This window comes from Cololabis saira, chromosome 12 (genome assembly GCF_033807715.1).
Source record: "Cololabis saira isolate AMF1-May2022 chromosome 12, fColSai1.1, whole genome shotgun sequence".
Lineage (NCBI taxonomy): Eukaryota > Metazoa > Chordata > Actinopteri > Beloniformes > Belonidae > Cololabis > Cololabis saira.
In genome coordinates, this window is record NC_084598.1 from 47,234,486 (window position 1) to 47,260,443 (window position 25,958).

Sequence of the window (25,958 nt, forward strand, 5' to 3'; positions counted from 1 at the left end):
GGGGCCGGTACTGGTACCACTAACAGAACTGGTACCAGCAGGGGGCCTGTACACTACCACTAACAGAACTGGTACCAGCAGGGGCCGGTACACTACCACTAACAGAACTGGTACCAGCAGGGGGCCGGTACACTACCACTAACAGAACTGGTACCAGCACGGGGCCGGTACTGGTACCACTAACAGAACTGGTACCAGCAGGGGGCCGGTACACTACCACTAACAGAACTGGTACCAGCAGGGGGCCGGTACACTACCACTAACAGAACTGGTACCAGCAGGGGGCCGGTACACTACCACTAACACAACTGGTACCAGCAGGGGGCCGGTACTGGTACCACTAACAGAACTGGTACCAGCAGGGGGCCGGTACACTACCACTAACAGAACTGGTACCAGCAGGGGGCCGGTACACTACCACTAATAGAACTGGTACCAGTAGGGGGCCGGTACTGGTACCACTAACAGAACTGGTACCAGCAGGGGGCCGGTACACTACCACTAACAGAACTGGTACCAGCAGGGGGCCGGTACTGGTACCACTAACAGAACTGGTACCAGCAGGGGGCCGGTACACTACCACTATCAGAACTGGTACCAGCAGGGGGCTGGTACTGGTACCACTAACAGAACTGGTACCAGCAGGGGGCCGGTACACTACCACTAACAGAACTGGAACCAGCAGGGGGCCGGTACACTACCACTAACAGAACTGGTACCAACAGGGGGCCGGTACACTACCACTAACAGAACTGGATTCAGCAGGGGGCCGGTACTGGTACCACTAACAGAACTGGTACCAGCAGGGGGCCTGTACACTACCACTAACAGAACTGGTACCAGCAGGGGCCGGTACACTACCACTAACAGAACTGGTACCAGCAGGGGGCCGGTACACTACCACTAACAGAACTGGTACCAGCACGGGGCCGGTACTGGTACCACTAACAGAACTGGTACCAGCAGGGGGCCGGTACACTACCACTAACAGAACTGGTACCAGCAGGGGGCCGGTACACTACCACTAACAGAACTGGTACTAGCAGGGGGCTGGTACTGGTACCACTAACAGAACTGGTACCAGCAGGGGGCCGGTACACTACCACTAACAGAACTGGTACCAGTAGGGGGCCGGTACTGGTACTACTAACAGAACTGGTACCAGTAAGGGGCCGGTACACTACCACTAACAGAACTGGTACCAGCAGGGGGCCGGTACACTACCACTAACAGAACTGGAACCAGCAGGGGGCCGGTACTGGTACCACTAACAGAACTGGTACCAGCAGGGGGCCGGTACACTACCACTAACAGAACTGGTACCAGCAGGGGGCCGGTACACTACCACTAACAGAACTGGTACCAGCAGGGGGCCGGTACACTACCACTAACAGAACTGGTACCAGCAGGGAGCCGGTACACCACCACTAACAGAACTGGTACCAGCAGGGGGCCGGTACACTACCACTGACACAACTGGTACCAGCAGGGGGCCGGTACACTACCATTAACAGAACTGGTAGCAGCAGGGGGCCGGTACTGGTACTACTAACAGAACTGGTACCAGTAAGGGGCCGGTACACTACCACTAACAGAACTGGTACCAGCAGGGGGCCGGTACACTACCACTAACAGAACTGGAACCAGCAGGGGGCCGGTACTGGTACCACTAACAGAACTGGTACCAGCAGGGGGCCGGTACACTACCACTAACAGAACTGGTACCAGCAGGGGGCCGGTACACTACCACTAACAGAACTGGTACCAGCAGGGGGCCGGTACACTACCACTAACAGAACTGGTACCAGCAGGGAGCCGGTACACCACCACTAACAGAACTGGTACCAGCAGGGGGCCGGTACACTACCACTGACACAACTGGTACCAGCAGGGGGCCGGTACACTACCATTAACAGAACTGGTAGCAGCAGGGGGCCGGTACTGGTACCACTAACAGAACTGGTACCAGCAGGGGGCCGGTACACTACCACTAACAGAACTGGTACCAGCAGGGGGCCGGTACACTACCACTAACACAACTGGTACCAGCAGGGGGTCGATATACTACCACTAACATAACTGGTACCAGCAGGGGGCCGGTACACTACCACTAACAGAACTGGTACCAGCAGGGGGCCGGTACACTACCACTAATAGAACTGGTACCAGCGGGGGGCCGGTACTGGTACCACTAACAGAACTGGTACCAGCAGGGGGGCCGGTACTGGTACCACTAACAGAACTGGTACCAGCAGGGGTCCGGTACACTACCACTAACAGAACTGGTACCAGCAGGGGGCCGGTACTGGTACCACTAACAGAACTGGTACCAGCAGGGGGCCGGTACTGGTACCACTAACAGAACTGGTACCAGCAGGGGTCCGGTACACTACCACTAACAGAACTGGTACCAGCAGGGGGCCGGTACACTACCACTAACAGAACTGGTACCAGCAGGGGGCCGGTACACTACCACTAACAGAACTGGTACCAGCAGGGGGCCGGTACACTACCCCTAACAGAACTGGTACCAGCAGGGGACCGGTACGGGCGGGCCCTGGATGGTCGGGGGGGGGTCTATAGGTCTAAAAGTTTTAGACTAAAACCTTTGGAGGTATCAGAGCCCCGACAACAAACAGGAAGTGATGCAATACGTCACCGCCAACAGCCCAAAAATAAATTTTACATTAAAGCTGCAGCAGCGATGAACGGATGATCGGGCCCTCACACTCCTTCCAGGTCCCCCCAAAAAGAGAATATTCAAAATACGATAAATGTAACAAAAAACATGTGTGTGTGTGTGAGTGTGTGTGTTTGTGTGTGTGTGTGTGTGTGTGTGTGTGTGTGTATCTATATATGTGTGTGTGTGTGTGTGTGCGTGTGTGTGTGTGTGTGTGTGTGCGTGTGTGCGTGTGTGTGTGTGTGTGCGTGCGAGCGTGTGTGTGTGAGTGTGTATTTGTGTGTGTGTGTGTGTGTGTGTGTGTGTGTGTGTGTGTGTGTGTATTTGTGTATTTGTGTATTTGTGTGTGTGTGTGTGTGTGTATTTCTATGTGTGTGTGTGTTTTACTGATCTAAAATCAGCAGCTCTTATGCAGGTCGTCTCTCGTCTGAACCTCAGACACATCCGGACTTGTCAGGAGACGCAGATTCTGCTCCGATCAAGACCTGAAAACTGTTGGCGTCTCATCAGCAGAACGTTTTAATCTGTATCTTTATCAGAGAAACACTAATGAATTAATCTGTATCTTTATCGTAGAAACACTAATGAATTAATCTGTATCTTTATCGTAGAAACACTAATGAATTAATCTGTATCTTTATCAGAGAAACACTAATGAATTAATCTGTATCTTTATCAGAGAAACACTAATGAATTAATCTGTATCTTTATCAGAGAAACACTAATGACTCGTCTGCAGCTAGCGGGGAGGGGGGGGGGGCTAGTGGGGACAGCAGGCAGGTGGAAGCAGCTAGTCCCAGGTTGGGGTTCAGGGTCGGGGAAAGGTTGAGAAGGGGCAGGGCCAGGGAGAGGAGTCTTGACGGACGAACCTCTCCCCCGCCTGACCGGGCCGTCACCCTGACCGGGCCGTTACCCTGACCGGGCCGTTACCCTGACTGGGCTGTTATCCTGACCGGGCCGTCACCCTGACCGGGCCGTTACCCTGACCGGGCTGTTATCCTGACCGGGCCGTTACCCTGACCGTTACCCTGACCGGGCCGTTACCCTGACCGGGCCGTCACCCTGACCGTTACCCTGACCGGGCCGTCACCCTGACCGGGCCGTTACCCTGACCGGGCTGTTATCCTGACCGGGCCGTTACCCTGACCGTTACCCTGACCGGGCCGTTACCCTGACCGGGCCGTTACCCTGACCGGGCCGTTACCCTGACTGGGCTGTTATCCTGACCGGGCCGTCACCCTGACCGGGCCGTTACCCTGCCCCTCTCACTCCCACGCTGCAGGATCCGGTGTTGTGCATTCAGAGATGCTCGTCTCCACCGGCAGAGGATGCTGCACCATGAACAAAAGAGAGAAAAGGGAGGAGAAGGGGGGGCCGGCACAAGAAACTACAGGAACGATGGACAAAAATGATAGCTATGAGATATTTATAATAAATAAAAATGGAAATGGAGAAAACAGGAAGGGAAGAGGAGAGGAGAAGAAGGGTGAGAGGCACCGCCCAGCGGATCATGTCGGTCCCCCCTGCAGCATAAGCCTATAGCAGCATATCTACCACCAAGCTATATTTGAGACTAACTATTATAGTCTTGTTCTATAGCTGCAACTATGACTACTGACTCTAACACACTAGAGTTTACACTACCTAGAGATTTACCAACACCAGCTAGAGATTTACTAAACACTAACTATAGGCTTTACTAAACAGAAAGGTTTTAAGTTTAGTTTTAAAGGTGGAGGTGGTGTCAGCCTCCTTAACCCAGATTGGAAGTTGGTTCCAAAGTAATGGTGCCTGATAGCAGAACGCCCGCCCTCCAAATCTACATTTAGATACTCTAGGAACTACGAGTAAACCTGCACTCTGAGAACGGAGAGCTCTGCCAGGAACATAAGGCACTATCAGGTCTTGCAAATAATGCGGAGCTAAGCCGTTTTGGGCTTTATATGCAAGTAATAAAATTTTAAATTATAAAATTATATATATTATATAATATATAAAAATTTAAACAGGTAGCCAATGGAGCGACGCTAACACTGGAGAGACGTGTCAGCCACCAATCAATCATATTAGAAATAAAGTTAAAGCGTGATATAAACGCTTGGCGGGCCAAACCAACCAGCAGCTTCAGAACCAGTAAATACGTATATTTCTGCTCTAAAGTTAAAGACATTTGACTCTCGATAAGAGACTCGATGAGATAATCGATAGACGATATTGATGACAGGGAAACCCCAACATTCCAGTCTGGTCTTGGTTGTGGTGTCAGGGCTTAAGTTGTTCCTAGGAACCGGTTCCAGGACCAGGACCTTCAGTTCTGGTCCTGGTTGTGGTGTCAGGGCTCCAGGTTGTTCCTAGGAACCGGTTCCAGGCGGTAATTAAACCCCCCCCTCGGGTCGGAGGCGTAAACTGAGGATTGATTTACTCCTGTGTCGTTTCTCAGTTTCTCAGCAGCTCAAACCGTTGAAATGTTGCGCAAACGGACTGGAAGCAACACGTTCAAACCGCCGGAGCTGCTTTTCATGTATTTGAAACACAGACGGCTCGGGGCCCGTCGGGCCGCTCCTGCTCCGGGCCTGCCAGACCGGGCCGGGGCGGTCCCGTCAGACCGGGACGGGGCGGTCCCGTCGGACCGGGGCGGTCCCACAGGACCCGCCCAACCGGTCCCACCGGTTTAATCTCAATACCGCATGAAACCTGCTCTCAGACTCGTCACGGCTGAACGAGCAGCCGGTTCTCAGGAAGGAGGAAAACCTGCAGGACACACACCTGTGTAACACACCTGTTAGTCTAGGCAGAATATCTAAGCAGTTTCTTCACATTACATCTCAATTCTGAATATGGCATCAAATTGCCCATGTAGGAAAACTTACAAAAGCACCTTTAGTTCATGTTTGTACCTTGTTTAGTCAAAAGGATATACTGAAAAATAGATTTCAGCCTGGCAGTGGCGGCCATGTTGGATTTCTCAATTTTGAGTTATTTGGGGACATTTTTGAGCTTCATATCCAGCAGATTTGGATTCAGCACATTAATACCCCTAGAAATGTTGTCAGTTATAAATATTCGCAAAATGTCTTCAGGGTTCTGATTTTGTGAAAATTGACCATGTCTACGTCTGTAACATCTGTGTGTGTGTGTGTGTGTGTGTGTGTGTGTGTGTGTGTGTGTGTGTGTGTGTGTGTGTGTGTGTGTGTGTGTGTGTGTGTGTGTGACACCTGTGTGTGTGACACCTGTGTGTGTGACACCTGTGTGTGTGCGTTTTGCGTTTGTTTTGCGTGCGTTTTGTTGTGCGTTCATGCGTTTTTGCGTTCGTTTTGCGTTCGTTTTGCTTGCATTCGTGCGTTTTTGCGTGCGTGCGTTCGTTTTGCGTGCGTCCGTGCGTTTTTGCGTGCATTTTTTCAGGCGTTTTTTCGTACGTTTTTTCGTATGTTTTTTCGTGCGTTTTTTCACATGTTTTTTGTGAGTTTTTTCGTGCGTTTTTTCGTGCGTTTTTTCGTACGTTTTTTCGTACGTTTTTTCATGCGTTTTTTCGTACGTTTTTTCGTACGTTTTTTCGTACGATTTTTTGTTTTTGTTTTTGTTTTTTCGTAGTGGTGTCCATGTTAGTGTCCATCACTGATGAACTGATCTTAGCGGGAACCTTCACGTTGTCAACCTTCACGTTGTCAACCTTGACCTTGTTCTCCGTTCCACAGCGGAGCAGCGGTGACGATGGAAACCTTCAACGACCTTCTGCACCGGCTGCAGGAAGTCCACGAGCGGGAGACGGAGGGTGAGTGGAGACCCGGAGACCAGGACCTCCAGCCGGACCTGGAGACCCGGACCTCCAGCCGGACCTCCAGCCGGACCTCACTAACCCTAACCCACCTTTTACTGGCTGTTTCAGTCCTTAAGTCTGGTCTGTTTGTCCTGCAGGTTGGCAGCTGAAGATCAAGGAGCTGTCAAACAAGAAGGGCTGGTGAGTTGATTCCTCACCAGAAACTCATCAGACACCTCGACATGTGTGTCTGGATGTAGGCAGGACGTAGCCTAAACGTAGCCTAGACGTAGATTACATCTAGCATAGGGTGCGGCGTAGGGTACGGCGTAGGGTACAGCGTACGGTACGGTGTAGGGTACGACGTAGGGTACGGCGTACGGCGTAGGGTATGGCGTACGGCGTAGGGTACAGCGTAGGGTACAGCGTAGGATACGGCGTAGGGTACGGCGTAGGATACGGCGTAGGGTACGGCATAGGGTAGGGCGCGCGTCGCCGCGTAACCTACGCCGTAGCTCTGCGTCGGTGTAACGCAGAACCATAAATCAACCTTTATTCTGCCGTGATCTTCGGCAAACGGGCAAACGAGTGATTATGTACATTCACTGAGAGAACATTATGAAAGTAAAATATATATTTCTCGCTAGAAATGTAATCAAAACGCATTTTTATGCAGAAACTAACTAAATATTGATTTTATTCACAAAAAAATAAGAAATGTCCTCCATGTTTTTTCGTTTGATTCAGCCTGCAAATGACGACGAAAAGCATTCTGGGAAATGTTTCTAGCCCTCGGTCGCGAAGTCAGCATCTGAAAACCCTCACTCTCAGGGGCTAGATTCATAACCACTAGCCCTCGTTTTCCCCACTCCCCCTACATGCAAAGAGGAATTGGGAACCACTACCCTGACGGGAACGCGCAAAATTTAGGGGTAGGGCTGAAAAGTAGGAGTAGGGCGGGATCGGGACAGGGCATAGGTCCGTGTACTTCGCGGCCATCCGTTTTTTGTTTTGAAATGACAAAATAAAAATAGAGAAATAATCCAAAATAATCTGTTTCCCATCTTTTGTTTTGAAAATAAAAAACGGAAAACGGATCGTTATCCATTATCCGTTTTCCGTTTTCATTGATGTGTTTGAAAATCGAAATTGGGAATTAAAACAGTGAGTGGAAAACCTATTCCTATTCCTATTCATTTCGGGCGGGGGGGGGGTGTTAGAGTTCACGCAGCTTTTTTTGGACGCTGCAGCTGAACGGACTGTCACAACATCACAGTGATACATGAGTTTAATCTGTAATCTGTCTTCACTCCGTCATGAAACTGCAGTGATGTTGTGACAGTCCGTTCAGCTGCAGCGTCCAAAAAAAAGCTGCGTCCAAACAATAACAAATAGAGAAAAGAGTTTTCCACTCGCTGTTTTAATTCCCAATTTCAATTTTCAAACACATCAATGAAATCGGAAAACGGATAATGGATAATGGATAACGATCCGTTTTCCGTTTTCCGTTTTTTATTATCAAAACAAAACATGGATTATTTTGGATTATTTCTCTATTTTTATTTTGTCATTTCAAAACAAAAAACGGATGGCCGCGAAGTACATGGACCGGGCCTACGTCTAGCCTATGCCTAGCCTATGCCTAGGCAAAGACTACGTCTAGACATAGCGTAGACCCTCTACCTGTCCGGGTTCCCCGGTCTCCGGGTCCCGGGTCCCGGTCCTGGACCCTGAGGGGGGTCAGGTCAGACGTCTGTAGCAGCTGAAACCCGTCTGAGAGGATGATTCTGTTTCCACAGCGACTCGAAGAGAATGGAGGAACTTTTCACCAAAAACCAGCAGATGAAGGAACATCACAGACTCCTGACGGAGAACATCAAGACCCTGGAGAACAGGTAACCTGGAGAACAGGTAACCTGGAGAACAGGTGGCGACAGAGCAGTGATGTAGTTCCTCCTCCCGCCACCAGAGGGAGCCAGACCTGCAGAAGCTGCAGCAGCAGAAAGCTCAGGGAACATAATACCAACTTACAGGAAACAACAGGAGAAAACCCAGAGCTTCCTCTTTAGCAGGAACCGCAACCTTTATTATCAAAAGAGCCGTTTTGTACGGAAGCGTAATAACGCTGCCACCCGAGAATGATTAAAAATATCAGTATCATATTATAACGTGAAATGTTTTTTGTTAGAACAATATTCTATTTATCATGTTGTAACGTGATATTTTTTCACGTTATTACAATATACAAACTTTTCACGTTATAACATCTAACAATAAACTATCACGTTATAACGTGATACTGATATTTTTTTACTATGTAATTTTGCCACAATTCTACAAAAAAAAAAATTGTCGGGAGCCGCAAGAAACAACAGAGATTTTAAAAGTTTTCCAGACGTTTCGGTCTCCAACAACCTCTTCAGCTAATGTTTGCTAATGTTTTATGCAAGGCGGGGCTAGTGTTTTATGCTAGGTTTTATAGTATTGATGTGTTGCAGGTTGAGGGCGGGGCTAGTGTTTTATGCTAGGTTTTATAGTATTGATGATGTGTTGCAGGTTGAGGGCGGGGCTAGTGTTTTATGCTAGGTTTTATAGTATTGATGATGTGTTGCAGGTTGAGGGCGGGGCTAGTGTTTTATGCTAGGTTTTATAGTATTGATGTGTTGCAGGTTGAGGGCGGGGCTAGTGTTTTATGCTAGGTTTTATAGTATTGATGTGTTGCAGGTTGAGGGCGGGGCTAGTGTTTTATGCTAGGTTTTATAGTATTGATGATGTGTTGCAGGTTGAAGGCGGGGCTAGTGTTTTATGCTAGGTTTTATAGTATTGATGTGTTGCAGGTTGAGGGCGGGGCTAGTGTTTTATGCTAGGTTTTATAGTATTGATGTGTTGCAGGTTGAGGGCGGGGCTAGTGTTTTATGCTAGGTTTTATAGTATTGATGATGTGTTGCAGGTTGAGGGCGGGGCTAGTGTTTTATGCTAGGTTTTATAGTATTGATGTGTTGCAGGTTGAGGGCGGGGCTAGTGTTTTATGCTAGGTTTTATAGTATTGATGTGTTGCAGGTTGAGGGCGGGGCTAGTGTTTTATGCTAGGTTTTATAGTATTGATGTGTTGCAGGTTGAGGGCGGGGCTAGTGTTTTATGCTAGGTTTTATAGTATTGATGTGTTGCAGGTTGAGGGCGGGGCTAGTGTTTTATGCTAGGTTTTATAGTATTGATGTGTTGCAGGTTGAGGGCGGGGCTAGTGTTTTATGCTAGGTTTTATAGTATTGATGTGTTGCAGGTTGAGGGCGGGGCTAGTGTTTTATGCTAGGTTTTATAGTATTGATGTGTTGCAGGTTGAGGGCGGGGCTAGTGTTTTATGCTAGGTTTTATAGTATTGATGATGTGTTGCAGGTTGAGGGCGGGGCTAGTGTTTTATGCTAGGTTTTATAGTATTGATGTGTTGCAGGTTGAGGGCGGGGCTAGTGTTTTATGCTAGGTTTTATAGTATTGATGATGTGTTGCAGGTTGAGGGCGGGGCTAGTGTTTTATGCTAGGTTTTATAGTATTGATGTGTTGCAGGTTGAGGGCGGGGCTAGTGTTTTATGCTAGGTTTTATAGTATTGATGTGTTGCAGGTTGAGGGCGGGGCTAGTGTTTTATGCTAGGTTTTATAGTATTGATGTGTTGCAGGTTGAGGGCGGGGCTAGTGTTTTATGCTAGGTTTTATAGTATTGATGTGTTGCAGGTTGAGGGCGGGGCTAGTGTTTTATGCTAGGTTTTATAGTATTGATGTGTTGCAGGTTGAGGGCGGGGCTAGTGTTTTATGCTAGGTTTTATAGTATTGATGTGTTGCAGGTTGAGGGCGGGGCTAGTGTTTTATGCTAGGTTTTATAGTATTGATGTGTTGCAGGTTGAGGGCGGGGCTAGTGTTTTATGCTAGGTTTTATAGTATTGATGATGTGTTGCAGGTTGAGGGCGGGGCTAGTGTTTTATGCTAGGTTTTATAGTATTGATGATGTGTTGCAGGTTGAGGGCGGGGCTAGTGTTTTATGCTAGGTTTTATAGTATTGATGTGTTGCAGGTTGAGGGCGGGGCTAGTGTTTTATGCTAGGTTTTATAGTATTGATGTGTTGCAGGTTGAGGGCGGGGCTAGTGTTTTATGCTAGGTTTTATAGTATTGATGTGTTGCAGGTTGAGGGCGGGGCTAGTGTTTTATGCTAGGTTTTATAGTATTGATGATGTGTTGCAGGTTGAAGGCGGGGCTAGTGTTTTATGCTAGGTTTTATAGTATTGATGTGTTGCAGGTTGAGGGCGGGGCTAGTGTTTTATGCTAGGTTTTATAGTATTGATGTGTTGCAGGTTGAGGGCGGGGCTAGTGTTTTATGCTAGGTTTTATAGTATTGATGATGTGTTGCAGGTTGAGGGCGGGGCTAGTGTTTTATGCTAGGTTTTATAGTATTGATGTGTTGCAGGTTGAGGGCGGGGCTAGTGTTTTATGCTAGGTTTTATAGTATTGATGATGTGTTGCAGGTTGAAGGCGGGGCTAGTGTTTTATGCTAGGTTTTATAGTATTGATGTGTTGCAGGTTGAGGGCGGGGCTAGTGTTTTATGCTAGGTTTTATAGTATTGATGTGTTGCAGGTTGAGGGCGGGGCTAGTGTTTTATGCTAGGTTTTATAGTATTGATGTGTTGCAGGTTGAGGGCGGGGCTAGTGTTTTATGCTAGGTTTTATAGTATTGATGATGTGTTGCAGGTTGAAGGCGGGGCTAGTGTTTTATGCTAGGTTTTATAGTATTGATGTGTTGCAGGTTGAGGGCGGGGCTAGTGTTTTATGCTAGGTTTTATAGTATTGATGATGTGTTGCAGGTTGAGGGCGGGGCTAGTGTTTTATGCTAGGTTTTATAGTATTGCTGGTGTGTTGCAGGTTGAGGGCGGGGCTCTGCGACCGCTGCACCGTGACGCAGGAAGTGGCCAAGAAGCGACAGCAGGAGTACGAAGCGTCTCAGATCCAGAGTCTCCAGCACATCTCCATCCTGGGTAGGCGGGTTTTCTCCAGATCCTCACTTGGGTTCGAAGCCCAAACCTCTGCTCACGAGCTCTGACCGTGTTCTGTGTTTCAGCCGGAGAGATGACGCACCTGAGGAAAGAGAACCTGAAGCTGAAAGACGAGCTCCGGGCTCTGAGAGCAACACTGGAGTGAGTAGACGAGTCTGGGCTGTAAAGTTCTGGTCCCGGTCTTACAGGACGTTTGGGTTCGTCGTCCTTCACGTTCACCTCCTCATCCAACCCCAACAATTCCACCCAAACATCCTCCCAACGGTGAAGCGACGAGGCATCGCGCTTTTAGCTCCAGTCTAGACCTGCAGAGAAAACTGGTGAAACATTCATGAAACTCTGGCGAAATATTGCTAAAACACTGGCGAAACATTGCTGAAACTCTGGCGAAACATTCATGAAACTCTGGCGAAACATTGCTGAAACACTGGCGAAACATTGCTAGAACACTGGCGAAACATTCATGAAACTCTGGCGAAACATTGCTGAAACACTGGTGAAACATTGCTAAAACACTGGTGAAACATTGCTGAAACTCTGGCGAAACATTCATGAAACTCTGGTGAAACATTGCTGAAACATTGCTAAAACACTGGCGAAACATTGCTGAAACTCTGGCGAAACATTCGTGAAACTCTGGCGAAACATTGCTGAAACACTGGCGAAACATTGCTAGAACACTGGCGAAACATTCATGAAACTCTGGCGAAACATTGCTGAAACACTGGTGAAACATTGCTAAAACACTGGTGAAACATTCATGAAACTCTGGCGAAACATTCATGAAACTCTGGCGAAACAATGCTAGAACACTGGCGAAACATTGCTGAAACACTGGCAAAACAATGCTAGAACACTGGCGAAACATTGCTGAAACACTGGCAAAACATTGCTGAAACACTGGTGAAACATTGCTAGAACATTGGTGAAACATTGCTGAAACACTGGTGAAACATTCATGAAACTCTGGCGAAACATTGCTAGAACACTGGCGAAACATTGCTGAAACACTGGTGAAACATTGCTGAAACACTGGTGAAACATTGCTAGAACACTGGCGAAACATTCATGAAACACTGGCAAAACATTGCTGAAACACTGGTGAAACATTGCTAGAACACTGGTGAAACATTGCTGAAACACTGGCAAAACATTGCTGAAACACTGGTGAAACATTGCTAGAACACTGGCGAAACATTGCTGAAACACTGGCAAAACATTGCTGAAACACTGGTGAAACATTGCTAGAACACTGGCGAAACATTGCTGAAACACTGGTGAAACATTGCTGAAACACTGGCGAAACATTCATGAAACTCTGGCGAAACATTGCTGAAACACTGGTGAAACATTGCTAAAACACTGGTGAAACATTCATGAAACTCTGGCGAAACATTCATGAAACTCTGGCGAAACAATGCTAGAACACTGGCGAAACATTGCTGAAACACTGGCAAAACAATGCTAGAACACTGGCGAAACATTGCTGAAACACTGGCAAAACATTGCTGAAACACTGGTGAAACATTGCTAGAACATTGGTGAAACATTGCTGAAACACTGGTGAAACATTCATGAAACTCTGGCGAAACATTGCTAGAACACTGGCGAAACATTGCTGAAACACTGGTGAAACATTGCTGAAACACTGGTGAAACATTGCTAGAACACTGGCGAAACATTCATGAAACACTGGCAAAACATTGCTGAAACACTGGTGAAACATTGCTAGAACACTGGTGAAACATTGCTGAAACACTGGCAAAACATTGCTGAAACACTGGTGAAACATTGCTAGAACACTGGCGAAACATTGCTGAAACACTGGCAAAACATTGCTGAAACACTGGTGAAACATTGCTAGAACACTGGCGAAACATTGCTGAAACACTGGTGAAACATTGCTGAAACACTGGCGAAACATTCATGAAACTCTGGCGAAATATTGCTGAAACACTGGCGAAACATTGCTGAAACACTGGCAAAACATTCATGAAACTCTGGCGAAACATTCATGAAACTCTGGCGAAACATTGCTGAAACACTGGCAAAACATTGCTGAAACAGTGGTGAAACATTGCTAGAACATTGGCGAAACATTGCTGAAACACTGGTGAAACATTCATGAAACTCTGGTGAAACATTGCTGAAACACTGGTGAAACATTGCTAGAACACTGGTGAAACATTGCTAGAACACTGGCGAAACATTGCTGAAACACTGGTGAAACATTGCCGAAACACTGGTGAAACATTGCTGAAACACTGGCAAAACATTGCTGAAACACTGGTGAAACATTGCTAGAACACTGGTGAAACATTGCTAGAACACTGGCAAAACATTGCTGAAACACTGGTGAAACATTGCTAGAACACTGGCGAAACATTGCTGAAACACTGGTAAAACATTGCTGAAACACTGGCAAAACATTGCTGAAACACTGGTGAAACATTGCTAGAACACTGGTGAAACATTGCTAGAACACTGGCGAAACATTGCTGAAACACTGGTGAAACATTGCTGAAACACTGGCGAAACATTCATGAAACTCTGGTGAAACATAGCTAGAACACTGGCGAAACATTGCTAGAACACTGGTGAAACATTGCTGAAATACTGGCAAAACATTGCTGAAACACTGGTGAAACATTGCTAGAACACTGGTGAAACATTGCTGAAACACTGGCGAAACATTCATGAAACTCTGGCGAAACATTCATGAAACACTGGCGAAACATTGCTAGAACACTGGCGAAACATTGCTGAAACACTGTTGAAATATTGCTGAAACACTGGTGAAACATTGCTGAAACACTGGTGAAACATTGCTGAAACAGTGGTGAAACATTGCTGAAACACTGGTGAAACATTGCTGAAACACTTGTGAAACATTGCTGAAACACTGGTGAAACATTGCTGAAACACTGGTGAAACATTGCTAGAACACTGGCGAAACATTGCTGAAACACTGGTGAAACATTGCCGAAACACTGGTGAAACATTTCTGAAACACTGGTGAAACATTGCTGAAATACTGGTGAAACATTGCTGAAATACGGATGAAACATTGCTAAAACACTAGTTAAACATTAATGAAACACTGGTGAAACATTGCTAGAACACTGGCGAAACATTGCTGAAACACTGGTGAAACATTGCTGAAACACTGGTGAAACATTGCTGAAACACTGGGGAAACATTGCTGAAACACTGGGGAAACATTGCTGAAACACTGGGGAAACATTGCTGAGACACTGGCGAAACATTCCACAGAGATGCAGCTACAACAGCTCCTAGAGCCGTTCGCACCAGCTAGCTTAAACATGTCTGTAGCAGTTCTGGAGAGAAGCTAATCCACCCAAGATCCACATGGACTCCCTGAACCCTGACATTCATTCTCTCTCGTTTGAATAATTCTTCTAAAGACGCAAAGTTTCACTGAAGTTTAGGCAGTTTTAGCAAGAGTACAGCGTTCATAGCAAGATTAACATTAAGTTAAGATTTATTTTACCGATATTTCAGAAAAAGTTACAGTGTTACACTGTTTCAGCATTGTTTCGCCAGCGTTTCAGCAATTTTTCAACAGTGTTTCAGCACTGTTTTGACAGTGTTCTAGCAATGTTTCGCTGTGTTTCGGCAATGTTTGGCCAGTCTTTTAGCAATATTTCACCAGTGTTTCAACAAGATTTTTTTTCAGCAATGTTTCACCAATGTTTCAAGAATGTTTCACCTGTGTTTCCGCAATGTTTCACCACTGTTTCAGCAATGTTTCACAAGTGTTTCAAGAATGTTTCATCAGTGTTTCCGCAATGTTTCATCAGTGTTTCAGCAATGTTTCACAAGTGTTTCAAGAATGTTTCATCAGTGTTTCAGCAATGTTTCGCCAGTGTTTCAAGAATGTTTCACAAGTGTTTCAAGAATGTTTCATCAGTGTGTCAGCAATGTTTCGCCACTGTTTCAGCAATGTTTCACAAGTGTTTCAAGAATGTTTCATCAGTGTTTCAGCAATGTTTCACCACTGTTTCAGCAATGTTTCACAAGTGTTTCAAGAATGTTTCACCTGTGTTTCAGCAATGTTTTGCCAGTGTGTCAGCAATGTTTCATCAGTTTCATGAATGTTTCTCCAGTGTTTTAGCAATGTCTCACCGGTCTTTTACCAATATTTCAGTGGTTTTAGAAACATTTAGGATATGTTCTACCAATATTTTTAGCAATGTTTCATCAGTGTTTCAGCAAGGTTTCACCAGGGATTCAGCAATGTTTTACCAGTCTTTCAGGGATGCTGGAGCAATGTTTCTCTGTTATATAATAACTATTTTAACAATGTTTTAGTGATTAAAAAAAACAACTAATGTTTAGCAATGTTTCAGCAAAGCACCAAGGATTTACTTACTTTTTCTTCTAGTACTGTAAATACTTAGTGGTTGTGTTCAACAACCCACAGAAATCATAATAGTTTATTGACTTCCATGTAGAATATGTTAACTTCATACAGCGAGCCGGTTCATATCAGGAGGTTCACATACTTTTTCTTGCTACTTTAAAGACATATTTTAAAATTCAGTGCATATGAATTCCTCATAACCAAAGGAGCTAAGCTAACGCAGACTTTTATCACTGCAGCCGTGGAAACAGCAACCACTCCTCCAACAGCGGCGCTGCCGCGGACGTCAAGCCCGACGTGTCCCCGGACCGGCCCCCCTCCTCCGGCCCCGGGGCCCTCGGTACCCCCAGGACCCCCAACCAGATCCCCAACCAGACCCCCAACCAGACCCCCAACCAGACCCCCCACCAGACCCCCCACCAGACCCCCCACCAGACCCCCAACCAGACCCCCCACCAGACCCCCCACCAGACCCCCAGCCAGACCCCCGATAACGACGTCCTGGTGAAGACGGAGGCCGAGCAGAGAGGCGACGGTGAGCATGAAGCCGAGAGGAGAAACATGTTTTTGGTGGTGAGGATAAAGCTGAAGTTAGCTTAGCCACCTTTCCACGTAGCCGGGTATTTACAATCATTTCAATTCACCGTGGTTATAAGACGACCCGGAATATAAGAAAACCCTGAATATAAGACGACCTGATTATTAGACGATCCTCTTTTTCAAGACTCAAGTTCAAAAAAATACTTTTTGAACACCAAATTCAATTTTTAAACAGAAAATAAAGACAGTACATCTGAAACAAATGATTATAACAATATATTGGAGAGAAAAAGCATGTTATTTTGCCTAATTCCCACCATCATGTTGAAGTTGCATCATAACTTCTCCTCAGCTGCCGGTTCACCTGCCGATCTTCCACCCTCTTTTCTACACATTGGAGAAACTACGTTTCTACATTTTCTGTTATCTCTTCTTTTATTTTCTTCTCTTTCTTTCTTACTGCTAGTTTTATTGTTCTTCTTGGTGACGGGCTTGGCTTTGGCCTGGGCCGTTAAGAAACGTTGTGTTGGTGGATGTTTGTTGAGGAAGAAGCTAAAGTTTGGTGTTTTCCAACAGAAGCAGAACGGAGAGAGAGACTGCTGCGAGGGACGAGCTGGGCCTTCGTACGTTCACACTCGACACTCAACACTCGACGCTCGAGTCTCGACTCTCGACGCTCGACGCTCGACGCTTGACTCTCGACGCTTGACTCTCGACGCTCGACACTCAACACTCGACACTCGACGCTCGACGCTCGACACTCGACACTCGACGCTTGACTCTCGACGCTCGACACTCAACACTCGACACTCGACGCTCGACGCTCGACACTCGACACTCGACGCTCGACACTCAACACTCGACACTCGACGCTCGACGCTCGACACTCGACGCTTGACTCTCGACGCTCGACGCTCGACACTCACGTTGATCAGATATGTTAGCGTGTTTTCCTCTGACCTTGGCAGATATGTTAGCGTGTTTTCCTCTGACCTTGGCAGATACGTTAGCGTGTTTTCCTCTGACCTTGGCGGTCGTTGAACCGTTGTTTTCTCTCCCAGGACTTGCTGAAGTCGGCCCGGTCTCTTCCGTCCTGGAAACCTGAAGCTGCTCCGAGCCGCCCGGCAGAGAGAAGGTGAGACGTTTACCCGTCGGTCTGGTGGGCGTTAGCTTAGCCGCGGGCGCTACTCGCACCGCTGTGCTAACCAGGTGCATGCTGGGAGCCGTCGTGTTCTGTAGCAATGTGTAACCATGGCAACCGTAGAAAACTGGAACCGAATTATATAATCTGGCCTTGACAGAGCAACTGCTCCAGTCACAATCTCCCTGGTGGAATGTAAACAAGGTGACTCTGCCCCCACTAACCCTCCCCTCTCAGGAACATCTGTGGACCTGTTTCAGAACTGACCGAGCCGTCTGATAACATCAAGGACATTGGCTGAGAGCAGCTCTGAGAGAAGTTCACAGACTTACCGCTACACACACACTTACTGATAACCCCCCCCCATCTTCAACCCCTTCCCTGGCCCCCCCTCTTATCAGTCCCCCCTGACACGATCGCCGGGTTCGAGCTCCACGAATGCTGCGGCCCTCACTTCGATGAACTGTGACTTGCCCACCCCCCATACCCATGCAGGTTATGATGTTGTTTTGTTGTGTGTATGTTGCTTTTCTGTGCTGAGGTGTTTTTTTGTTCTCTCGTCTGAATTATGTCTGACTTGGCAATAAAGCTTTTTCTGCTTCTGATTCTGATTCTGATTCTGATCTGTTAATATCTGTTAATAAGTGTTAATAAGTGTTAATATCTGTTCTTCTCTAGATTAATAAGTGTTAATAAGTATAAATATCTGTTCTTCTCTAGATTAATAAGTGTTAACGAGTGTTAATAAGTATAATTATCTGTTCTTCTCTAGAGCTCCTAGCGAGGGCCCCGACCTCTACTCCTGTGTGGCTCCTCAGCCCCCTGGGAGAAACTCCTCACCTGTGCAGGTGAAGCCCCACCGGGGCCCCGCCCACAGCCTGCCCTGCCCTCAGCCAATCAGGGGGGGCCCCCTGTCCCTGCCCTGGGCCCCCGCCGACCTCTCCGACTGGAGCCCCCCCCGTCTGCCCCTGCTCCGCCACCTGCCCGCCCCCCAGGCCAGGAGGCAGGGCCCCGTCTCTGGGTGGCCCAGGCCGCGGGCCCCGCCCCCCGCCAAGGAGCCCACGCAGAGGGCCCCGCCCCCCGCCAAGGAGCCCACGGTGGTGCTGAGGCTCAAGAACCTGCCGGAGGGGCCAGCGAGGGGCCCGGAGAGGAGGGGGAGCCCCCCCCTTGGACCCAGGAACCTGCCGGAGGGGCCGGCTAGTGGCCCGGACGGGCCGGCTAGGGGCCCGGAGAGGAGGGGGAGCCCCCCCCTCAGACCCGGGGCCGTCCCTGGAGACGCCTGCGATGTGCCGCTGGACCTGTCCGACCGAGGGACCTCCAGATCCAGCCAGGGGTTGAAACATGAGGCCCCGGTGGCCCCGGTGGCCCCCGTGGCCCCGGTGGCCCCCAGCATGGACCTGAGGGTCCAGAAGAGCCCGCCGGTACCGGAGCCAGCACCCCCCCTCGACGGACCCGGGTCCACGGCAGCCGAACCAGAACCCAGCAGCGACTCGAGTCCGGAGGTGAGTCCAGGGCCCCCAGGTCCCACCGGGCCCCTGAAACCCCTGAAACTCCTGGAACCTGTGGAACCAGCCGGACTCATGGTCTCACGTGTCCCTGCAGGTCTCCAGAGAGGACAGGAAGGAGAAGACGATGAGGAAGATCGACCAGAGCAACGGGAAGAAAGTCCCCGTCCTCACGCTGTCCCTGCGTCCAGGTAAACCTCCGTCCTGCGTGTTAATATGTGTTAATACGTGTTAGTACGTGTTAACACTTATTATTCTTCCGGCTCTCGGCGAAGGCGGACGCTTTTCTGCTCCTCTCCCTTACCTATCTGCCCTGCTGCTGCTTTTGTCCTGTCTCGTCTTCAGAGTCTCTTCTTTTCACTCCTCCCAAACTCTACAATCATGGAATTGATTAACTGGTCTCTCAGCACAATTGACCACATTTTTGCGACGGGAAGTCAGGGGGTAAGGGAGCTCTCCTGCCCCGATGGGACATTTTTTACTGGATACACAATGGATTCCTGGAAACATTGGAAACCGTTGTGTTTGGTGATTCTGTCTGTCGAGGACGTTGAAGATGCTTCATAATTGGATTTATGATAGCAGGATTTCTCCTAATTGGAGGAGGGGGATTCTTGGTCTACCGACAAACGCGTAAGTCGTCGACAGCTGTTCTGGCTCTTTCAGAGCTGCTGGACGTGGCTGAAGGGTCAAGCAAGGCGATCAACACTCAGACTTTAACGTTGGGGGAGCAAAGCCGTAAGCTGGATGTGATTCTTGAACAGAATCGCAGGCTGGCGGCGTCTTTGAGCTCATTGGCAAGATGGAGAAGACCCTGGAGAAGTTGGAAGCTCGGCTTGGTGGGAATTGATCACAAATTCGTTTGTTTGGAGTTTCCATTGATGAACCAGAGACTGAAGGCAGACGGAAAATTACTGAGTCTGTCTGTTTGCAATATAATTGTTGATTCTATAATCTGGCCTTGACAGGGCGGTTTGGCCGATCGTTCTGGTCACAATCTCCCTGGAGGAATGTAAACAAGGTGACTCTGCCCCCACTAGCCCTCCCCTCTCAGGAACATCTGTGGACCTGTTTCAGAACTGACCGAGCCGTCTGATAACATCAAGGACATTGGCTGAGAGCAGCTCTGAGCGAAGTTCATGGACTTACCGCTACACACACACTCACTGATAACCACACCTCCCTCAACTCAACGCCTTCCTCGGCCCCCCCTCTTACCAACAATAAATGTTAATACGTGTTATTAAGTGTTAATACGTGTTAACAAGTGTTAAAAAGTGTTAATAAGTGTTGATAAGTGTTAATACGTGTTAATAAGTGTTAATACATGTTAATAAGTGTTGATACGTGTTAATAAGTGTTAACACGTGTTAAAAAGTGTCAATACGTGTTGATAAGTGTTGATACGTGTTAATACATGGTAATACGTGTTAATACGTGTTAATAAGTGTTAATACGTGTTAATAAGTGTTAATACGTGTTAACACGTGTTAAAAAGTGTTAATACGTGTTGATAAGTGTTAATAAGTGTTAACACGTGTTAAAAAGTGTCAATACGTGTTGATAAGTGTTGATACGTGTTAATACGTGGTAATACGTGTTAATACGTGTTAATAAGTGTTAATACGTGTTAATACGTGTTAATAAGTGTTAATACGTGTTAATGCGTGTTAATACATGTTAATAAGTGTTAATACATGTTAATACGTGTTAACACGTGTTAAAAAGTGTTAATACATGTTGATAAGTGTTAATACGTGTTAATAAGTGTTAATACATGTTAATAAGTGTTAATACGTGTTAATAAGTGTTAATAAGTGTTAACACGTGTTAAAAAGTGTCAATACGTGTTGATAAGTGTTGATACGTGTTAATACGTGGTAATACGTGTTAATACATGTTAATACGTGTTAATAAGTGTTAATAAGTGTTAATACATGTTAATACGTGTTAATAAGTGTTAATACGTGTTAATACGTGGTAATACGTGTTAATACGTGGTAATACGTGTTAATACGTGTTAATAAGTGTTAATACATGTTAATACGTGTTAATAAGTGTTAATACATGTTAATACGTGTTAATAAGTGTTAATACGTGTTAATATTAATACTAGTCTCAAACCCGGAGTCTGTGTGGGGAGGGGCTGATAAGAGGGGGGCCGAGGAAGGCGTTGACATTGAGGGAATTGTGTGTGCTTATCAGTTAGTGTCTGTGAAGCGATGAGTCCATGAGCCCGCTCAGAGCTGCTCCTCAGCCAGTGTCCCTGGTGTTATCTGACGGCTCGGTCAGTTCTGAAAACAGGGTGATCTGGAGGGGGAAGGGTTAGTGGGGGCAGACTCACCTGTTTACATTCCTCCAGGGAGATTGTGACTACAGCGATCAGCCAAACCGCCCTGTCAAGGTCAGATTATAGAATCAACTATTTTTATTGAAAAAACAGACAGACTCAGTAATTTTCCGTCAACCTTCGAGTCTCTGGTTCCTCAATGGCGATTCTAAACAGACGAATTTGTGATAAATTCCCACCAAGCCGAGCTTCCAACTTCTCCAAGGTCTTCTCCATCTTGCCAATGAGCTCAAAGACGCCGCCAGCCTGAGATTCTGTTCAAGAATCACATCCAGCTTACGGCTTTGCTCCCCCAGCGTTAAAGTCTGAGTGTTGATCACCTTGCTTGATCCTTCAGCCACGTCCGGCAGCTCTGAAAGAGCCAGAACAGCTGTCGACGACTTACGCGTTTGTCGGTAGACCAGGAATCCCCCTCCTCCAATTAGGAGAAATCCTGCTATCATAAATCCAATTATGAAGCATCTTCAACGTCCTCGACAGACAGAATCACCAAACACAACGGTTTCCAATGTTTCCAGGAATCCATTGTGTATCCAGAAAAAAACATCCCATCGGGGCAGCAGGGCTCCCTTACCCCCTGACTTCTGGTCGCAAAAATGTGGTCAATTGTGCTGAGAGACCAGTTAATCAATTCCATGATTGTAGAGTTTGGGAGGAGTGAAAAGGAGAGACTCCTAAAGCCGGAAATATACTCTACGCACGTAACCTGCGTAGCCTGCGTAGCCTGCTTTGTGTCTGTTCATGCTCCACTGCGTACGTCGCGTACCACCCGAGTAGAGCCTGTCATACCGATGGTGACCGATAGGGGGCAGTAAGCAGAGCAACAGTTGGAAAAGCTACTTATATTAAGTAGCAGAAGTAGTAGCAGCAGCAGCGGTAGCAGATTAGAAAAACGAACACTTTTACAGGACAATATTGGATGATGTAGGAGATTATAACATCGTGTGAATGTGTATGAGTGTGTATGAATGTTTGTGGTGGTCGGAGGGGCCGTTTGGCGCGATATGGCAGCCACGCTCCCGTCAGTCTGCAGGGCAGCTGCGGCTACAGACGGAGCTACCACCGGGGAGAATGTGTGTGAATGAATAATGATCTCTGTAAAGCTCTGGGTGCCTAGAAGGAAGCTAAAGAAAACCATAACATTATTATTATTATTATTACTCTTTTTTTAATGTGTATTACTTATTTATATTACTGTTTTACCCCCTTCCCTGTGTGTGTGTGTGTGTACTTCTGCTACGTGAGTTTCCCCGTTGAGGGAGTAATAAAGGACTATTTTATCTTATCTTATTATTATTGCTTATTATCAAAAGTGGATAGTCTTTCCAGACTAATTTATCCAGCATTCTCCTCACCCATCTCAACAAGAATGACGAAACAATAAATCCAGTTAATTTTAGGTTCATATGGAGAAGTAGATGTCAATATATAAGAAAGATTAACATGGTCAAAAAATGTATTGTTCCTAATATGATTCCAAGTCATTCAATAGTATTTTTATTGAAAAACAGAGTATTTAAAATAAAATAAGTCCCGTCAATTGACTCCTGGCTCCCGGCTCCGCTTCCTCCCGGCTCCGGGAGGCACCGAGGCTCGGCGCGTACCTCCGCCGGGGCTCGGCCGCCGGGGCTCGGCCGCCGGGGCTCCGCGGCCGGGGCTCGCCATCCGCGGTACTCCCGGGGACTCTAGTCCCGCAGCACCAGTGAGTATTTTGACCGGAGAGATTATAAAATACCGGACTTCGGCATATTTTACCGGACAACGGAAACCCTGGGGGGAAGTTAAATATTGCATAAATATATGCACGGGGAACTTTCTCCAGGGGAGAGCAGCATAGTCGTGCCAGCTGGGATCAGACCGGGAACAGCGATACTAGCGGCCAGAGCGAGAACTGCAGGTCGCGTACGCGTTCAGTGTCTTTTTGAGAACGTGCACGTCGACGCGTCAAATGTACGCAGGATACGCAGGATACGCGAGACGTGACGTCACGCGTATCCTGCGTCTCGCGTACGCGTTCTGAACTGCAAGTATAAACGCGGCTTAAGACGAGACAAACAAAAGCAGCAGCAGGGCAGATAGATAAGGGAGAGGAGCAGAAAAGCGTCCGCCTTCACCGAGAGCCGGAAGTAGTTAAGTAATAGTAGTTAATTAATAAGTGTTAATGCATGTTAATAACTGTTAAAAACTGTTAATAAGTGTGCCGTGCTCTTCAGTGATTAATGGTTGTTGTTGATTTGCAGCAGTTGTGATGCTGGAAACGCTGAACTCCGCCCTGCAGAAGGAGGAATCCATTTCATCCAACAGCAAGGTACGAAAAGACCCGGCAGAACCGGCTCAGGCCAGCAGAACCCGGCAGAACCGACTCGGGCGGCGCCTCAGCTCTAACTCCTCAGGTCCTTCATGTCTCCTCTCTCTCTCTCTCTCTCTGCGTCTCCACAGTCGTCGTCGCCGGCCGACGAGCCGGACAGCAGCTCCGACGAGGCCGGCGGGAACGAGACCGGGACCGGGACCGGGTCAGGGAGAGACCTGGTTCGGGCCCGGAGGAGGAAGAGGGCCTTCGTGGAACCAGAACCCGACAGAGCGGCAGGTACCGGCAGTAAGAACCAGCTCCGTCTTTAACCTACAGAAATTAAACCGGAGTTAGACCGGCTCTCGGGCCACGATCAGAGGGAGGAACTCGGTACTTTGGTTCTGGACCAAAACCACGTGAATCAAAGCCGTTTTGAGTTGAACGACAATGTTACAACATCCGGGCTTCTGCGGTTCCTCTACGGACCACAAGGGTCTGGATCCAGAACCGCGTTTCCTCTACCTAATGTTAACGGCGTTTCTGGGTCGGTTTCCAAATTCTCACCTTTGATCCTGAAAAATAGCTTTTAAATTGTTAGGCTCGAGGGAAGGAGGGTGGACCCAAATGCAGGACAACACGAGCAAGGTTCAGGTAAAACAAAGTTTATTAACAAAAGGCGCTCCACAGGAGAGAAGGAAGGAAGACAAAAAGGAAGAAGGAAGGAAGACAAACACAAAATCACAGACCGAAAAAACGCGGCTGGAAAGTCCAACTAAAGGTGCAGACCGGAGGGAAAAACTCACGGCTGGAAAAAGTAATCCAAACGATCCAGGAAGGGAAGGTCCACGAACGGGAAACTAGGGAAGACCAGGAAAACGGGCCGAGTACGGAGCTCTGAGCTGGAGAATCATCACCGCAGCTTGTGGGAGGAAGGTTTAAGAGCAGGCTGGGTGACGAGTGGTGTCAGGTGAGGAGACGGTGATTGGATCAGCTGCTCCGGCCAAGCCTGGCCAGGCTTTGGCGCCCTCTGGTGGAGGAAGAGTGTGCCAAACCCTAACATAAATAGTTTTAACTTTGACATCCAAGTGATAAAATAAAGTCTCTCGTTCCCAAAACACATTTTTACCCTAAACTGCTCATGCTGAAATGCTAAAATATGTAGCAGATGCTAATACAGGAAGTATCTTGTTCTTTCCTGCAGACGTCCACCGAGAGAGACGGATCAAGATCACGGTGAGGTCCGAGGACAGTTAGAGGAACCGGTTCTGGAGGACCGGGTCCTGGAGGACTGGGTCCTGGAGGACCGGGTTCTGGAGGACCGGGTCCTAGAGGAGGACCGGGTCCTGGAGGACCGGGTCCTGGAGGACCGGGTCCTGGAGGACCCAAACAATGACTTTTATAGACCTGAAAGATGACCCAAACGGGCCTCCTCTCTTCATCTTCACACCGTTGTTCTGTCCACTCAGGAAGTTCATGTCTTCAGTGATTCTTTGTAAATATCTGGTACTTTTAATGCTGAACGTTTCTGTTTAACTGCTACAATCAAAAGTACTAGAAACCTTTTCTAAACGTTGTTTTTTTTCTTGTAAGAATGTGATGAAAGTCCTTTGATCGTAGCGGATCAACTTCAGCAAGTACAAGCTCAACCATCACGTGTAACTTTGCTGCCGTTGGATCAACCTGAGGACCCTGGAAGATGTGAGGGTCCTGGGACCCCAGGACCCTGGAAGGACCCCATGTGAGGATCCTGGTACCCCATGTGAGGGTCCTGGTACCCCATGTGAGGGTCCTGGTACCCCAGGACCCTGGAAGGACCCCATGTGAGGGTCCTGGTACCCCATGTGAGGGTCCTGGTACCCCATGTGAGGGTCCTGGTTTTCCAGCTTGAGCTTGTAACTGCTGAAATGACCCGGAGCTTCAGCTCCTCAACCCAAACCTCCCGGTTCAGTTTCAGATGAAATAAATGTAAATAAATCTGAACTGTTGTGTTTTATTGAGCAGGAAATAAAGACGTTAAATCCAAAGTGTCTGGCACTTCCTCTGAAAGCTAATGCGAGGCAAGGCAAGTTGAGTTAAGTTTATTTGTACATCACATTCAGCAACGAGGCACTTTGATGCGTTTTACATAATAAAAACATGAAAAGAGAAGAGAAGCAGAAGGAACCAGAACATTTTAACCGGCGGCTCTTTAAAGGTTTCCTGCGTTTCCTGGTCGTGGTTTTCCTGTAAACTGGACGGGCGTCGGGGCGTTAACGCTTACATGCAAATGACTTTA

The 25,958-nt window shown here is 47.6% G+C and overlaps 2 protein-coding genes across 4 annotated transcripts in view; one reads left to right on the forward strand and one right to left on the reverse strand.

Moving 5' to 3' along the window:
* Positions 1–25,079, forward strand: part of rbbp8l (retinoblastoma binding protein 8-like) — a 27,373-nt gene extending 2,294 nt beyond the window's left edge. Inside the window, exons 2-14 of one of the 3 annotated variants that reach the window (XM_061735111.1) lie at positions 6,376–6,452; positions 6,596–6,638; positions 8,237–8,332; positions 11,343–11,455; positions 11,539–11,614; positions 16,097–16,392; positions 16,974–17,020; positions 17,459–17,532; positions 18,311–19,040; positions 19,141–19,234; positions 23,634–23,701; positions 23,833–23,989; positions 24,885–25,079. In XM_061735111.1, coding sequence (XP_061591095.1) covers positions 6,392–6,452; positions 6,596–6,638; positions 8,237–8,332; positions 11,343–11,455; positions 11,539–11,614; positions 16,097–16,392; positions 16,974–17,020; positions 17,459–17,532; positions 18,311–19,040; positions 19,141–19,234; positions 23,634–23,701; positions 23,833–23,989; positions 24,885–24,937 — 1,908 coding nt within the window. In that variant the 5' untranslated portion in view covers positions 6,376–6,391 and the 3' untranslated portion in view covers positions 24,938–25,079. The remainder of the gene's footprint in view (positions 1–6,375; positions 6,453–6,595; positions 6,639–8,236; positions 8,333–11,342; positions 11,456–11,538; positions 11,615–16,096; positions 16,393–16,973; positions 17,021–17,458; positions 17,533–18,310; positions 19,041–19,140; positions 19,235–23,633; positions 23,702–23,832; positions 23,990–24,884) is intronic. The other 2 variants (XM_061735113.1, XM_061735112.1) reach the window with 2 other exon arrangements.
* The window catches only part of LOC133457541 (protein NLRC3-like), a 549,537-nt gene that overhangs the window by 373,916 nt on the left and 149,663 nt on the right, over positions 1–25,958 (reverse strand). The gene's annotated exons all lie outside the window — the stretch shown is intronic.